Source organism: Varanus komodoensis, unplaced genomic scaffold, assembly GCF_004798865.1.
Source record: "Varanus komodoensis strain SLA01 unplaced genomic scaffold, ASM479886v1 scaffold85, whole genome shotgun sequence".
Classification (NCBI taxonomy): Eukaryota; Metazoa; Chordata; class Lepidosauria; order Squamata; family Varanidae; genus Varanus; species Varanus komodoensis.
The window spans coordinates 1,925,811-1,943,475 of NW_025336543.1; the positions used below are offsets into that span (position 1 = coordinate 1,925,811).

The 17,665-nt window shown below is 41.3% G+C and overlaps 1 protein-coding gene across 4 annotated transcripts in view; it reads left to right on the forward strand.

Annotated features, from left to right (window-relative positions):
• Positions 1-1,326: 1,326 nt before the first annotated feature.
• Positions 1,327-17,665, forward strand: part of KDM5A (lysine demethylase 5A) — a 53,843-nt gene continuing 37,504 nt past the window's right edge. For 2 of the 4 annotated variants that reach the window (XR_006413457.1, XM_044417046.1), the window contains exons 1-7: positions 1,327-1,784; positions 4,995-5,072; positions 6,047-6,169; positions 7,209-7,379; positions 7,823-7,957; positions 12,849-12,954; positions 13,961-14,049. Coding sequence is in view for 3 of the 4 variants with exons in the window: in XM_044417046.1 (XP_044272981.1) it covers positions 1,608-1,784; positions 4,995-5,072; positions 6,047-6,169; positions 7,209-7,379; positions 7,823-7,957; positions 12,849-12,954; positions 13,961-14,049 (879 nt within the window). In the remaining variant the exon portion in view is untranslated. The remainder of the gene's footprint in view (positions 1,785-4,994; positions 5,073-6,046; positions 6,170-7,208; positions 7,380-7,822; positions 7,958-12,848; positions 12,955-13,960; positions 14,050-17,665) is intronic. The other 2 variants (XM_044417045.1, XM_044417048.1) reach the window with 2 other exon arrangements.

The following is a 17,665-nucleotide window of genomic DNA, read 5'->3' on the forward strand; positions in this document are numbered from 1 at the left end:
AGTAACAGTGACTGCAAATCTGAAACGCAAACTCTTTGTGCATGTAAGGAAGTGAGCAGTGCTCCACAAACCTTATGCTAGAATAAATATTAAGTTTAAGGTGGCACAAGACTCTTTGTTGTTAGCTTGATATTATTCAAAACAGTACCTTCCAGGTTTTAAAAGGCATTCAGGGAGGTCTTGCTCTCTTGACCATTTGGTCAACACTGGGAAGATTGCCCGCCAAGTTTTGTTGTTAAAAAGAGCTGTAGTTAGGCAGCCTTGCCCAACCTGGTTCCTTCCAGACGTTTTGGACCGACGTTTCAAAATCCCTAACCATTAGCCATGGTGGCTGGGGCTGATGAGAGCGGTAGTCCAAAACGTCTGGTGAGCAGGAGGCTGCAACTGAGAAAAGACCCATCCAATCGGCCCTGGCCTTCAGTACGTTATCAGGGGAAAAAGTGAGGGGAAGGCCACAGATGCCCGCTTTGAGCTCCTTGAAGTGGGGCAGACGTCATCAATAAGTAATATTAAAACGTGTTGCGCATGCAGGCCGCGTTTTTATTTACAGGCACGAAGACGTGGCTGTTGAGAAGTGATCATGTCGAAAACTGCCCTCCAGGCCCGGGCAGCACATCAAGTCCCGCGCGGCGGTGGCCTCGGAGGGTCTACGAGGGGGTCAAGGAGCTGCGGTGGTCCGGAGGGAGGGGGCGCGTTGCTCTTGCGATGGGGAGTGGGCGGGGGGATTTCTGAGCGGGGTGAGGACAGGTAACGCAGGAGGCGCGCTGGGGATTACAAGTGGGCGGAGCTCAGGTGTTCTGCGGAGGGAAGGACGAGGCGGCTTCAGCAGGTACCGTACGCGAGGAGCGCTACGGCTTGCGAGCGCGGGCGGGGCTCCGCGAGACTTCCACAGAAAGAGGCGGGGCCAGAGCGCTCTCGCTGCCTCGTACGCGCACACGCACAAAAAAGGACTAGGCGGCCTGTCGGCACCGGAAGTTCTCGAGTCGTTGTGCGGCCTCATACCAAAACACGGCACATTCCTCCGCGAGCGCAAAGGCCCAATCTCGGCCGCGTCTATCGTGGCCGTTGTAAAGGCGACGTAACGCCCATCTTGGCCTTGCGCGGTGTGGAACCGTGGATACAAAGGGTGACGGGCTGCATGCACGGAAAATTGCCTCCGTCTGTGGGAGAGGCCTCCGGAACTATTTTTTAAAAGAAAAAAATCTTACCGGCGGAAGAATATGTCATTCTAGCTTCCGTAAGAAAGAGAGGGTTTTAACTGAGACGCGTCACTTCCGGCGAGCCTTAAAGAAGGGGAGGAAAAGGAAAGAAGAAAAATAACAAACCCCCTGAAGGGGGAAACAAAAACAAACGGAGGCCTGTTCAGCAGCGGGCGCTGCGAGCTCGGCGGCTGATCCTGAGGGGCCTCGCTGCGCAAGGGCAGCAGCGCTTCTGCCTCTCGCTGGGCACCAGGATGTCCCTCCGCCCCCTGGCCCATCCTTGAGCTCCTTTGCCGTCCCTTCCCCGCCGCCGCCGCTCCCCCGCCCAGCCCGGTCCCTCCCCAGTCCTGAGGCAGCAGGAGCGCCGGTAGCAGCAGCGACGACAACGGCGCCGCCGCCATCGCCATCATGTCGGGGGACGACGACGGCCCTGGTGGGTCTCACTACGTGGCAGAGTTCGTGCCGCCTCCCGAGTGCCCCGTCTTCGAGCCCAGCTGGGAGGAGTTCAGCGACCCCCTTGGCTTCATTGGGCGCATCCGACCTTTGGCCGAGAAAACCGGCATCTGCAAAATCCGGCCGCCCAAGGTACTTGGGGAGTGGGGGAGAAGCTGCGAAAACTGCGAAGCTGGGATGGAGATGGGGCGCGTGTGGGTCCTCGAAACTCTGTTTCGGCTTTCCTAGAAGTCGCTCGTTTCTTCAGTTGCTTTATCTCTTGGCAAGCCCCGCTCGCCCCCAAAATTTATCAGGCCAGCGCTACGAGCCGCTGCTACTCTTGATCCAGCTGGTCGATGCTTCGCGATTGAAAGATGCCAAATGAGCACGACTAGCCCTTGGGCTTTCTGTAGTGCTTTCAAAGGCCTTCATGTACACCATAATTCGCAACAATGGCGCATCTTTCATGAGGAGGCGACTGTTGTTGTTTGTTAAATGGTGATCGGATTTTAACTTTGGCTAAAAATTAAAGCAAGAAGAGTAGACTACATACCAAGAAAATCAGGCAAACAGAATCGAAAAGGGGAAGGCGAGGGATAAATGCAGGGTGGAGCTCCCCAAGAAACTTAAAGGATTTATGTATCAATGATATGCAAAATACAGTAGCAGTAATAATTACAGTAAGATTATTTTGTTACTGTGTGGTGGGGGTGGATTTTAATACTAACCTTCTGCACAGACCATGAATTGTTGCTTCAGTCCTACTTCCTTTGGTTTAAGATACGAAGTCCTCAGGCTTTTAAGTTGTATAGAAGTCTCCATCAGAAACAAGTATATAGCTCCTGCATCAATGTAAGTTGGTTTTTTGCCTTTAGGGACAACACAGCAACAATAGAGGATTGCATATAGGTTAAAAAGGCTCAGTAATAGTTTGCTTAGTTGTAGGAGATGCTCTCTCCTGTATCCTTTCCCTTTCTAGTCTATATGATACTGTTTTGGTAAGTTAAACGGTTGTTTTAGTATGCATGGTGGCTTTTTAGAAAAGAGTTTAGAGTTTTAAAGAGTTTAGAGTTTCTGGGTCTCCTTTTGAACAATTCTTAATTGGTATAGAATCTGGTTGCTGCATCCTGTTTTGAATGTTGCTCACTCCCCTTCACTATCCAAGGTCACTCTAAGATACTGTCTTCCATCTTTGTTGCTGCTTTTTCTGTGTATACAGTTACAGCTAGTTTTTGTGCTATTGTACGAAAAGCAGATGAACACTACTTACTCTGTCTCATTTCATCCCAGAAATGATATGGCTTGGTAGAGGTTATGTTCTCTTCTTCCCTTTCAATTCCCCACCTTATAAACTTTAAGGATAGGAGTAACAATACCTGGTAAATTCTGCTCCCTTTAATAGCTGTGTGACAGTCAGGATTTCAGAAGGTGCTGTCAAGAGTCCTGCCAAAAGAAGAACTGGCAACTCTACTTGTCACACAGATTCTGTCAGATTCTTTTTTTCTTCCCTAATATCAGACTAGTGAGGGTTTTCTAGATTGGTTCAGTAAATGGTTTTAGAGGCTAAAACTGTTTGACAATCAGCTTATAAATACATTTATGGTACTTGTTACTAGAATAAATGAACTATGAAGTAGCAGTGTAGCCTTTCTGATTCATATTGTTCAGGTCAGAAAAGGATTGGTAAAATTAAAACCAGTAACTGTTAACATATTGTACTTTAAAACTCTCATTTTATTCAAGACAATACTAAATTATATGTAAGGCTGATTATTGTATTGCACTGTTAAAAACAGTGCATTGTTTGAACATGATGACAAAGTTAGACTTCTAGTAAAATTAGTCTTAGTTCACTTGAGATTTCTTTCTGTTGCGTAGATGAACATTGTGCTTTTAAATGCAAAGCAGATCAGTGTTATACTTAAATTCAAAATATTATCAATTACTCTTAGAAGAGTGTAGCTTACATATTGAGATATTTTGGGAAGTAGAAGTCTATTCATGCATATTCAAACATTGGAAAAAGCTACAATTTTGTAGCTCTTGGATTTTTTTTTTTAATTTTTATTTTACTGGCATTTTATGTTCCTGTGGAATTTACCTACTTGTCCTTGTGGCATGTTGTTCTGGAAGCAGTTGCATATTTTAGGATGACATCAAATACATTGGATTGTCTGGAGTGTCTACTGGGGCCTAAAATAATAAATAATTCTGTTCAGTTTAAATTACTTGTTATTTATTAACCACTTTAGCACCTGTGTAATGGGCAGGTTACACTGAGAGGTAATAATTAAAGACATGCACTAAATGGTGAATAATTAGATTTGTATTAGTACAATATTGAAATTATTACTCTGAATGCTTTTGTGACATACTGCATTACAAGTTATAATAAACTGTATCTAGAGTCTGCCCTTCAATGAGAGGAAGGGCTTTGCTCACATAAGATCCCTTTGTGTGAATTTGGGGGTCCACCCTACTGCTTTCTCCATTCAGCAGGGTTTCTTGACTTTATAACTATTTTTAGGTGATTGGAAGTGTTGCTGTGGGAATGGGGAGAGGGGGAAGTTCACCTCCACCAGTTCAGTTGATCAGCATAAATCTGGATCTGGACTTGTATCTCTTCGTTTATAGCCGTACACCTACTATTTAGTACTTAAGTGTAACAGTCACTTGGAAAAATACTGTTTTCTGTGTAAATGTTCCTTTAAATAATAATGAAAATGTGTAGTCACTTGTCTAGTGGCCTGCAGCAAGTGGTTGTCCCCTGCTGCCTTCAGGTCATAATAGGCCTCAAATGGCAAAGGGATGTGGGCAGGCAGGCAGGTAAAATAATTAATGGGATTGTAACTTGTATAGATATAGTTTCAGGACAAAGTACTAGAAAAATTGAGCAGTATTTGTTGCAGTCAGTATCTAAATGGGATTTTTAAGACTAACTGCTTGGAGAGGGTCTCTGGTATCCATGTTTCTTGCATGCCTATATCTCTCTCACATGAGTGAAACTGAAAACCAAAGTTTACTTAGATCTCAAATTATGTTCCTGCTCACATATACACAGTCATTAGTATAATAAGGTCTTTGGTCTTTTAACCCCAAATAGATTCTCAAACATGATACCATATTGGCATGTTACTACTGGGTTTAAACTGAATTAATCTGATTCTTTACCTGAAATCCACTTCACCTTCTAATTCAGTCTAAAAAGGTTTCAAACTGAAATAGTTGCTCTGGTGTACTGAGTCTTTGCAGATCATACAAGAATTTAAAAAAAGTTTTCTAAAATCTAGAAAGCTCATTAGCTGTGTAGTGTGTTAAGAGTTTTATGGAAATCTTGAAGCATTTTTTTCTCTTTCTCCTTAGGACTGGCAGCCCCCTTTTGCTTGTGATGTACAGAGTTTTCGTTTTACCCCACGAGTTCAGCGCTTGAATGAACTGGAGGTGAGATCTCCAATCAGTTCCATAAATTTATATCCATGCACATAGCATTAGGTCCGTTTCTTTAAGCTTTGATGAGGTTTTACAATCACCGGCTTAAGAAACTCACAGAACATCTTTTTCATCTTTTCTATTGACATGGTTTGAGTAAAATAACTCTCCCAAGTGTTTACAAAGGTACTTTTGTGTTAATTCCACATATTACTAAAGAGTATTTTATATGCTACTGGGAATATGAAATAACACTCTTCCTAGAGACAATTTGCTATTTGGGTGTTAGCCCTTTTATGAAAGGGGAGAATGAGGCCATACCATCTCCAACTTTTCCTAATGGCTCAGTTCCATCAGCTTTCCATATATTAGAGGTGACTTTCTGCAGTGTGGGGGCTGTTGTACTATGTAATTTTGCTGTGAAATTTGTTTCCATAATGGTAAACATAGGTTTGAACAGAAACATAGGCCCTATGTAGCTTTCAGGAATTCCCATGAACATAGTATTCTGATGTTTTTACATCTAAATTTACTTTGATACATTTATCTTATTGTGCAGAGGGTTCATTTGAAAATGCTTGAAAGTTATATGTATCTTGCAAGAATCTCTTTAATTTTTGAAAAAGAGAAAGTATTGAGTATCTAAATGAAAGTAGTGTTCTTCGGTCTGTTTGGATTTTCCCTTCTTTGGCCCTAATGTCTGCTGCTTTACATGTATCATCTATCAGTGGTAAAGAAGAAGTTTCCATCAGGGTGATGGTGAAATAGAATACTTGTATTCAGATCTTCTTCAAGTACCCAGATGTTCATATCTGACATCAACTGAAATTTCCCTGATTCTCGATAAGACATTTTCTGCTCACTAAGCTCTAGAGACTTTCAGAATGGATGAGCTAACTGAGCATGTTGCTGTTCTTTTCCTTGGACAGTTGTCTTCTCTCATACATAGCTTGTCTGATGTCCATCTGCTGCCTTGGTTTGTTTAGGCAATGACTAGAGTGAAACTGGACTTTCTAGACCAACTGGCAAAATTTTGGGAACTTCAAGGATCTACATTAAAAATTCCAGTGGTGGAAAGAAAAATATTGGACCTTTATTCATTGAGCAAGGTGAGTAGAGATCTGCAATGGTTTAGACTTTCCAAGCTTGGATAACCCTGTGTAAATTCTAGTTTGCTCCTCATGAGCTGAGCAATATGCATGTAGGGAACAAGGAGTTTTTTCTCACAAATGCTTGCAGATGACTACAGATAGCAGTGAAAATTAAAATGAAATCCCAGCAACACAGTAACACTTTTGCCTCTCGGCGCTGCTTCATTTGTTAGCTGAATGCCTTCTCAAAAGTACCCTGTTAACCTCACTGAACATCGCAAGGAAGAACACAGCTTCCTGGAATGTGAATCTATGGACTCTTCATGACGACAGTAGTGGTATTGCATAACTCCATAATGTGTTATATTTCTTCAAGTTTCTTGATTCAGATATGGCTAAAAAGAGAAATGTTTAAAACAAAATTGATTCTGTTGAATTTCCTTGGCAAAATGAAAAGCAGGGAGTGTTTCAGAGGAGGTCTGTCTGGAATGACTGACTTTTCATGATAGACTTTATTAGGCCAGTGATAAAAACAAAGTTTCAAATATTGCTACAACAGTAGCCTGCTCCTTGGAAGCAGCAAACTATTCTACCTCATGCAGAAAACTGCTGCTTTAAAGCTCTACTGAGAGTGTCTGCATAACCTATCATATCTTGGCTTTCAGTTTTCTGACTACTGATGTGGCTATATGACCATCAGTTAAACTTTGCATGTCTGGTTTGTGTGTTTCTGATGGATTTTAATCTTGTGCTACTTCAAGCACCTCTGGAGCTCTTTCTAGCAGTTTGGGACTTGCAGAGGTGCTAGAAGTAGCATAAGATTGGAAGGCATTGAAACTTTCAGGAGAGAGAGAAATGAAACTGTTGGTTCTGTAGAAATTTCTGTATACCTGTACATTGTACACCTTAAAGCAGAGGATATGAGACCTTGTTTAAGCTCTGACCTATATGTTTTTGGAACCACTTTTATGCAGCTTTCTAAAATGAGACGCTATAAAGGATGGGATACGAAAATGTTAAATTAAATAATGCAACTTTTATTTTATTTTTATTTCAGATTGTTGCCAGCAAAGGAGGCTTTGAAGTAGTCACTAAAGAGAAGAAATGGTCCAAAGTGGCTAGTCGTCTTGGTTACTTGCCAGGAAAGGCCACAGGCTCACTGCTGAAATCCCATTATGAGCGGATCTTATATCCATACGAGCTTTTCCAGTCTGGTGTCAGCCTTATGGTGAGATAGCTTCATTTGCCAGAGATTATGATAAAACTAACTTAGTGCAAGTTGCTTTTTACAATATATGCAAACTCAACATGATGTGTTTCTGTTCAAATGCCTTGTGGAAATAATCTTTTTCCTAATAACTTCAGTTGTGCAGTATGCTGTCATGATTATATCTTGTTTGTGGTTGACTTTGATAGGATGGGGACTTTGTTTGAAGAGAACCAAACAAGAGAAGGATTCTTATTCTTATTTTTATTTTTGGCTAGGCAGCAGCAGCTGAGAATCAGCTTTATTCAGGTTTCATGAATGACTCTGTTCCAGATGACATTTGTAATGTAATGTGTCATTGTTGGTAGCCCTTTTCCCCCCAGTAGTGATGCTCATTTTGAAAACCAGAGTCTGACGTCCTGGATCCAACCAACCTGGTGTCCTTCTGTGCTCTGATTCTTTAGGGCATCCAAAAGCCAAACTTGGACCTTAAGGAAAAAGTGGAGGTTGCGGACCTTGGCATTGATGCCCAGTCTCCCCCAAAGCAGGGTTCAAGAATGAACGTTGTGCTGAAGAGAACCAGACGTGTCAAGTCGCAGGTACCCAGATCACTTGGCCACTGTAGACACAGTGCCTTTAGTTTTTGCACCAGTGCAAAAAGCATTGGAAATGCAGTAGCCTTTGTCTGGCCTTGCGGGCTTAGACATACCATGAGAAGATTGTCCTTTAAAAGACTGTAAGTGGGTATGCTAGACAAAAATGCACAAGTTGGATAAGTCACCAGACAGATAAACTAAAAGAGCAAACAGACTTTTTTATATGTTCGCTTTTGAGTTTTATATCAACTTGAGCAGCTGTAACGTAGTGGCTATAATTCTGAACTGAGAAGTCTCTTGGCTTCTGCCTCTGCCATAACTGGCCTTGGCCTTGGGCAAGCCACCATCTCTTTAGGGCCCTCCTGCTAAAATATAAGATGATAAATTTTTCTATCCTACAGGGTTACCATAAAGATTAATGAAATGTCTGTTTTGAGTATTCTTGAAACAGTCAAGTGCATTGTAAAAGCTATGTACTAGCAGAATTACTAATACACACCATACTTGCGGAAATTGATAAGAGGAACTTATGCTTAGCTGAGACTTAATATGTAGCCAACATTTTTGTGGGTTGCATCAGTTATTAAGCATGATCAGTTCTAGCCCTAAAGAGAAGAAAGGACTTGTAGGAGAAAGGGCTTTCTAAGCAATGTCTGGTTCTTGTGTACAAATTCCCCAACCTTTCCATTAAAATAACCACTTCCTTTTGTGTGGATTAAGAGTATCATTTTCAGGACATGGTATAGAAAACTGCTTTCACTCCATTAAGACCCAGTTCCTTCCTTGCAAGCTATCCAAAATGGAATAAAAATATAGCTAGCACTTTCCTTCTTTGTAATAGTTTCAACAACATGTAAGACTATTCATTCATAATGTTTCATTTAAAATCATCCCAAAATCTGATAGCAAGTACAATTGTAGCTAATGTAAAAGATCAGGCAAAGAGAAAATGAACAGGAAGTATAGGAACATCACTACTTCACTTATACATTGTATTTATATTTATAAAAACATAAAATATACTGAATTCTTGAGTACACTTCGAATAGCTGAGGATCTATTTCAGAAGTAGCAGTAGTGGTTATATAGCAGCTAGATTGCACATTCACCCAGCCTCAGTGATCCTTGGTTTTTGTTGGAATACGGCTGCTTGCACTGGTACAGGAGTGAGGAGGGCTGAGCCAGCACAGCAAAAATCTTCTATGGATCATGGCCTAAGAGTAAAAGTTAATGGAAGATGGAAATTTTCCCTATAATATATGTTAACTTCCTGATTAGGCTGTGATAGTATGTAATTTAAGTTTTCTGCTTTGATAGATTAGTCTTGAAAGTTGAAAATAAATGACCTTTGATGTTGTTTGGAAGACTTCAGAAAAATCTAATGTGAATCTTCAAAAAAAAAAAAAAAATAGAGGAGAGGCCATTACATTCAGAACTGGAAAATTGATATTTTGAGGGGACTCTTCAGTTGATTTTGTTTTGTAACTCCCACTCAAAATGAGTAGTAGATCTTATGATAGCATGACTGGTAGAAAAAAATCAGGATTGTAGTTTGAACTTAGTCCAACTTAGTAGCATGAAGAAACCTGAGTATAAAGTTAATGATAATGACAGAAAAGTAACAAATCCTATGTTCTTAGGTGCTTGAATAGTGCTACTAAAATGTCATTACCAAATAAACATAATTTTAAATGTGTTATATTGTTTGGTTGGTTCATCTCTTCAATCAGCCCTCATGGTTTATCTTGTTTTGCTGCTGTTTTTGGAATTGGATATGTAAATTAGCCAGTTGGTTCCCTATGGTACACTTTTGTGGAGTATTCCCCAGACCACAGTTATGCCTCCCTCCAGATTCAATGATTGAAAGTGTTCTTGATTTTTCAACTTTCCTGCTCTGATGATAACATGAGCAGAACTATGCTGCTTCTGAGATTTGTCATACACAAAAGAAATCTCTCACATTTTTATGGTTAAGGATGAAACAGGCCCATTTTGGTGCCTCATATTAGTATGACCAGTTTTCCCAATGTTGGAAGATCTTGGTACTTAAAGTAATTTAATATATTTATTGCATTTGATACTGGTTTTCCATACTAAAAGTATTATATAGCATACAGCCAGTTTCTGCAACAAAATTCTGCTTAAGAATAACCCGGATGAAAGTAATTAAAACCCCAGAACACTTTTCCAATAGTATTTTTGTACAATTTCCTGTTCAGTTCTTCATAATTGTGCACTTGTTTTCAAAGTAAGTCTTAATTGGCATATGTTTGATGCAGTTAAACGAGAAACCTTGACTTTGGGTAGAACTATAAAGCTATCTCAAACAGCTACTAAATAAATGCAGCTGAACTTAAGCACTTGTAAATTCTGTGGTGTCCAAATGCTTAATTCTTTCATTGAAATCAGTGAAGGTGTTTAATAAGTTTCTGCTGTTAAGGTTTCAGTGAAATATTACATGAATGCTATCCTAAAACAGGTTCAAACCTTTTAGTGGCCTTGGGAGATGATCTAATTTTGTGGTTGACAAAGGTTGATTGAGTCCTCAGTTTGACTATGGGTGGGGCTTAATCCTGCAGTTCGGAACATGAGGAACATTTGGAGACAGCAGATGACAGCCTCTGAAGCCCATAATGAAGTCAGAAAAAACACTTTCCCCTCAGAACTCTCTCTTTTGTGTTTGGGCGGGTGCCACAAGCACTTTGCCATAATAAAAATATGCTTGCCCTGGGTGAAGTCATTTGTCTTCTCCTAGACAAAACACTGTTTTAGAGTCAGCTCAGCATAACAAAATGTCTCACATGTGATTGAGAGCAGCCTGCAGGGGTCATGGGTACTCCCTTGCCATCTCTTTTTACTGTAGTTAAGAAATGTGGTGCTAGCCTTCACTACAAGATTGTCTGCTTAACCAGGATTATCAAAACATTCCAAAGCCATGCTTAAATGGAATATATATCTTAGTTAAAAACCTTCTTAAATAGAAATCTGGTCAGGCTTAACGGCTGTTAATGGCAGTACCAACATATCCCTCAACTATAGTTAAATTAGAAGGGAGGGATTTGCTTTAGGGACTACAAGAGTTGTGGAGGGGAGTACATGCTCCCAAATCTTTTCATAGCCCTTTAAATAAATGATAATTTAAAATAAGTAGACTGTGTCTGCTTGCCTTGTCGGTATGCAATGCCCAGTCATTTCACTTGGCTCCTCCCGCAGGTGGAAGGAGCTAAACAAACCAGGAACTCACAACCAAAATCAGATACTAGGATTGTGACTGCTTCTGGCATATTGTCCACAAACAGGTCAGGAAATATAAGCTAAGAATAGCTACTAGTTTATGCTTCTGACTTGTTGAGGGTGCAGCACTAAACATTTTCTTGCTGGTGAGTTGTTTAGCTACTGCTGTGGTGGAAGGAGTCAAATGGGAGTGGCTAGACAGTGTATACCATTCTGTCAATGCATGAATGATAAACAATAGTTCTTCAGAATCCTGACATCAGTGTATTGTGTGAACATAGCCTCTAGTTAATAGTGAAGAACATTGTGTCTCTTTTGCACTTTTATTTTCCCTTAGGAATTGATCATTTGGGAAAGAAAAAAACCCACAGTATAATGTAAAATGAAAAAATGCTTAACACAATCTCATTTTTCTGAACCTCACTTACTGCTTGTTGCCTCCAGATACAAATGATCTCTTTTCCATCTAGTGGGAGGCAGGTTCTTTTGAATGTAAACATATTTTCAAATTATGAGATGCTACATGATGTTAAGCATCTATTTCAGAAATGAATAACCCACTTAGGCTGTTGAAAGGTAAAATCTATTGGAAGATTTGTGAGGAATTGAAGATCAGCATCTTAGCTTGATGCTTTCTGTGAGAGAAGAAGCCTGTATGTTATAGAGAAATGGTGTTTCTATCAAATAAGATACATATGAGAATATCCAGTCCTGCAAAGCAACCTCATCATTACAGGCTAACAATTAGTACAATGCAGATGATAGGAGTAAATATAAAAAGAAATTGCTTTTTGTTGTCTGAATTGTTTTTTAATAACTAAATTAATCTTTGGTTTTAGTCTTTGTCCTGGAACTTGATTTAAAAATGTGTTTGTCGATGACACAAGAAATAGGATAGGAAATATTTATTGATTACATTTTATACTGCCTTATAGTCCATGGGCTGTCTGGATAGTTTACAAATATTAAAATGTATAAATACAATTCATAAGAAACTCAGATACAATATACTCATAACATACAATAAAAATGAAAACAGTATGGCAGGACAACAACAATCACAGGGCAATAAGCTGCAGCAGCCATAAGAATTTAACACGCCCTGGCATAGCAGCAAATAATAATAAAACTGACTCAGCTGATAATAAAATACACAGACTTAACGATGTAACTGGAAAATAAAAAGGGTTTTACATGACACCAAAATGATGGCAGGAAAGGTGCCAGGTGTACCTTTCTGTGGAGTGTGTGCCAGAGATGGGGTGCCAATACTGAAAAGGCCCTTCTCCTGGTTGCCACCCCCTCACTTGTTTAGGTGGTGTTTCCTGAGAAGAACCTCAGCAAGACATTCTTAAAGGTTGGGTAGGAACATAATGAGATAATAATTTCCTATTTTACGTTTTCTCTTGCTGTTGACACTTTTGCATCTGGGTGCCATTCCAGAAAATAGAAATTGTGTCATTTACCTGCAACTTCTTAAAGGAGATGATGGTAGAGGTGAAAGCCATTTTTTTTGCTGAATTACCTGTTCTTAGATGTGACCTTGAAAAGCCAGATGTCTGTGGTAAATAAATTTAATCCAGCCTATAATTCTTTTAGCATGGGGAACAAATAGTTTCAGCATAAATACTAATAGTGAATAATGTGATTTTGTCTTTAGGCAGAGGCAGGAGAGATGAGTAGGAACACTGAACTGAAGAAGCTTCAAATCTTTGGAGCAGGACCAAAGATGATGGGACTGGCACTGGGAGCAAAGGAAAAAGAAGGTAAACAGTAGCTTCTGAGTCCCTGCATGAGAAAGTATTAATTTCTGCAGTGAAGAGCTTTAAAGATCATTGTTGATGTGACTTTTGTAGCAGGTACAAGGTAGTCATTTGTACATTTTAAACCTTGGTAAAGCAAGGTTTGAGTGAGTCACTGAGACTCCTTGATTAGTACTACATTTAAGAGTTGTGTGGGTATAATCAGCTGTGACTTCTAGTAGCCAGTGCAAAAGAACTTCTATGAGGATTCTGAGAAACTTTGTAAAGATTTGGCTAATAACGTAATGCACTGTAGTTGGAAATACATGCATTTCTGCAATCCTAGTTATATTTATATTTCAAAGGTTTTGGTAGTGGCTCTATTAATGTGATTTCTTATGCCTACACCCTCAAAGGCAGGTTAAAATTTTCTTAAATAATAGTGATACACTGCTTGTGATCCTAGTAACCATGTAGGTCAAAAGGTTTTCTCACTGTGTGGTATGGCTGATCTGGCTTTTCCCTCCATTTCAGATATGCACTTCTAAAAATACGTATGTTTTGGTTTGTTATAGTCTCACCATTTCTAAGATTTTAAATTGGATGTAAGTGGGAACTTTGGAACAGAAACCAAGAATGAGATATGGAGGCCTTGAAAAAAGGGAACTGATCCCTACAAGTCCAGTCAAAACTCCACTGGTTTCCCTTCCTTTAGAATACTTACAGATTTAAGGTTCCCTTGTGCAGCTGGTATGATTGAAACTTTGCTCATCTTAAAAATATAAAGGTTGGAGTTTCTAGGATTCTGCAAGGCACCAAATTCCATTGAAAAAGTATGTGACTAACTGTTTCATTTTAGCAATATAAATGACATTCCTGTGACCACTGCTTTGTACATTCCATATATTATTTTGGCTTTCTCCGGTTGTTTCTTTGATTGTTCCTACATTTAGAACAGTAAATCAATCGTGTGCAATGTTTGCAAAGAACATACTAGCCTCCCTCTCTCTTATCCCCTCCCCCTCTCCAGATGAAGTACCTCGAAGACGCAAAGGTACTAGGTCAGAAGCTTTTGGCATGCAGATGAGGCAGCGGAAAGGAGCACTTTCAGTCAATTTTGTAAGTTTCTACATGTAAGGCTCTGTTACCTTGCTTCTATTTAGGATGGGAAAATATGAATGGATAAAATGTGGGTGGATTAAGAAGTATAAGATGTACATTTTACTAAATTGCTGAAAGCTAAGAAAACTAATTTAGAACACCAGTTCTGTGACTGTATTGAGAACAACTTCAGTCTAGTTGCTGAAGTCAGACATGCTTTGGGGAAGACTGTGCCTCTGGGGTGGGAAAGGAAGTCTCAATCTGAAATCCCCAGAGGAGGAGAGAAGCTTCTTACTGGAAGCTTCAGGTTTTCTTGCTTTACAGTGGGAATCAGTGTTAGGAAGCTCTCACCTGGCCATGAGAGCAACCAGCAGCAACAAAAATAGGAAAAGGAGAGAAGGAAGCAGATAGAGAAAGGTGCTCAGAAGTGAGGAGGAAACAGAAGACCAGGAGAAAGCCCCAGTGCAGTGGCTAAGCAGAAGGGAAACTTGCCTGTGACAGTTCGCCAGTGGGTGCAGAGCCTTGTCCTGCTACTGGAGAAGTGTGCATGCTACTAGCAAGTCACAGCTTCTTGAAAGTAGAAGCAGTCAGCCCATGAGTCTCCAGCCTGCCACCACTACACAGTGTTGGGAAACTGCAAAGGAGGTGCTTCTTCTTGCCATCCCGTAGGTGATCCAGAAAAGTGCCTGGAAGCTGTTGTTGTAAATCTCAGCATTGTAAACACCTTGCCTCCATTTGGTTGGCCTAATCAAGTGTCACATCAGATGCATCAGGCAGGGCCCAGAGAGGGTGGGCACTAATGAAGGTGGCTTCTGCCTACAGGACTGGGTAAGTTTCCCATTCTCAGCCACAGGGCTTGTGTGGACCAACTGGTGAATCTAGGCACAGCCATCAGATGGCAAGGTCTTCCTGGGGAGATTCTAGATGGGGAGCAGTCACCAGTTATGGCCTCCCTTGGTAGCTGCCCCTGCCGCCCCCCTCTTTCTCCCCACAGACTCCAGGGGCATCTGCTGCTAGATGCTGAAGCTTGGTCCTTAGCCCAAGGGTCCAGCAGGAGCAATGCAGAAAGATGGTCTCCCTGCCATTCCACAGGCCTTTCTACTGCTTAAGAGGCCCAAAATGGAGTCATACTGAGACTATTAGAGGAGGCCCTTCACAAGAATGGAGCCTCTACACAAGGATATGAGCACATGGGAAGTGGAGGACAGGGGCATTGTGCCCATAGAGAATTGTGGTTTTGTGTGGGGAGAGATCTTTCTTATTTGCACCCATGAGAGTAGATCAAGAAAGAGATCTTGTACGGGCTGGTGGAGCTCTTTTTGCTCTCATTTGCCCAGCCACAGGAGGGACGGAAAAAGCCGGTCCTGTTACAGTTCAAGGCCAGATAAAGCTAAGGGCAGAGACCTCTCAGCAGACCTTGTCCACATCCACATTCAAGACATAGTCCTAAAACTGCAAGGACAGGTGGTGGTGGTGGGCTTACCATCTCTTGTAAACCATATTCCTGGTTTGGCAAGTCCTTGTTGTCTAGATCCTCCTCTTCCCGGGTACCAAGGATGGGGAGCTTTCTGATGGGTATGACAACAGGAATAAAGGAGAGCCCCAGAGAAAGAAGCTTTCTTCAATGTGATGTTCCCCCTGCCCCAATAGGAAAGAGGCTTTAGATCTTCTCAGGTATCTGGAGGCAGTTCTTTTCCAACCACTGGCTCTTGGGAGACAATTCAGAATGGAAACTTGCTGAAGTTCAGGAAGATTTCTGGAGCAGACTTCAGAAAACACCACCATGGAGATCCATCAAACCTCCTGATAATTTGTGCAGCTAACATGTGCTACAAATCCAGGCCACAAAGAAGATCCTGGAGACTGAAAGAAGGAAGGACATCTTCTCAGTTGTCTTCACTGTCCAAAAGAGAGATGGTGGGGTTTGCCCCATAATGGATTTGAAAAGGGTGAATTGCTGCCTGAAAAAGCAGAAATTCAGGATGGATCTCCTCTGATCCATAAAGGACTGTCTCATGGAGGGAGACTTCCTAGTCTCAGTGGACCTGACATAAGTCTGTGTCCACATCTTCATCAGCCCAACCTACTGAAGGTTCTTTTGTCTTAGCTTTGGTAGAAGACAAGACGAGTTCAGTTCCCTCCCATTTCAACTGGACTCAGCCCCTGCAGGTCTTCACAAGGAACCTGGAAGCTTCAGTTGCAGTTATCTGGACCAGAGGAGTTCAGCCTCAACTATATCCTGATCTACTCTCCTGGCCTCCAAGACATCAGCACTACACTGACAACCCTTTAGGATCTGGGCTTTATGGTCAATGAGAACAAGAGCTCGCTCTTCCTGACTATGTCACTCCTCCTCCTGGGGATGACCCCAGTCCCCCTTGGAAATGTAACAATTTTCTCACCAGGTAGATAGGTCTCAGTGAATCATCTGACACCCCATATTCATTCTTAAGGGGATGGTGCACCTCAGAGTTCTAGTGAAGCTCATGGGATGGTCTCATGCCAGAATTCTGTTCAGTGAGCAAGGTTCTACTGAAGGTATCTGCAAATCTTTCTCCTGAGATTTCAAATTTTAACTCAGTGGTAACCCTCCCAAGGAATGTATCTCTTTCCTTGCTCTGGTGAATGCAACTGTTCAACCTTGCAGGGTGTGTCCCCATCCTAGCCTTAATCTGTGTTTCTCTGATGATGGGTTCAACTGTGGTGAGCCCAACTCTCCCCTTAATGACCTTAAGCTCCAAAAACACCAGGCAGTCTTTTTTTGCAAAGCAGATCCTCATTTGCTCTTCACAGTTACAAGACAAGGTAATTCTAAGCCCTTTAGTAAACTGGAAGCTATGCCTCGGCCAAGAATGTCAAGAATAATAATTGAACTCAAGCTTCTGAAACCCTTTCCTTTCAGTAATTCTGAGTCTCTACCCTCAGAGTAGATCCTGCTGTTGAAGGGCTAACCAGCAGGAGCAGTGCAATTGCTTTAACTGGGCAGTTCAACGCCATGTCATTGAGTCAGGGAGTGGACAAAGCAACAGGTCATCGTTGTTCTCTCCTTTGATCCCTCTCTCCATTCCAAGACATTCTTATGCTCCTGGTTGGCCTAGGAATCTGTGGACAGCAACCACAAGGGTGCGTCAAGGGCTTGTGCCTCTTCCTGGGTGTCCCAAAACATCCATCTCCTTTTTGTCAAGGCCCCAATCTTCAAAATCCCAGCAGAGTGGTGTCCCACTCACTACAGGGTCTTTCAAGAGTAGTGTGAGAAATTAGGAGCGATGAATATGCTAAGTACATGGAATGTAATTATAATATGCACTAATTATAATTTGTATTAAGTGGATGATACAACTAAATTCTAGGTAACTTTACATATGACAACTCAAGCCTTTAAGATTGTGAACGTGAACAGTTAGCTGTAATTGTTGTATGATCCACTACACTCACAGCTCTGCAGAGTTAACTCAAGAGTGGGTAGATTTAGAGGCCATAGTAACGTACTTCCAAAAGTAGAGGTAACAAAAAAGATGTACATACAGCTAATCTTCAGCATAACATTACTGGTTGATTCATGTGATCTCCTTGTATAAAAGTACATAGCATTTTATGCAGTTATACAAATTGCTGTACCTTGCTAATGTAGAAG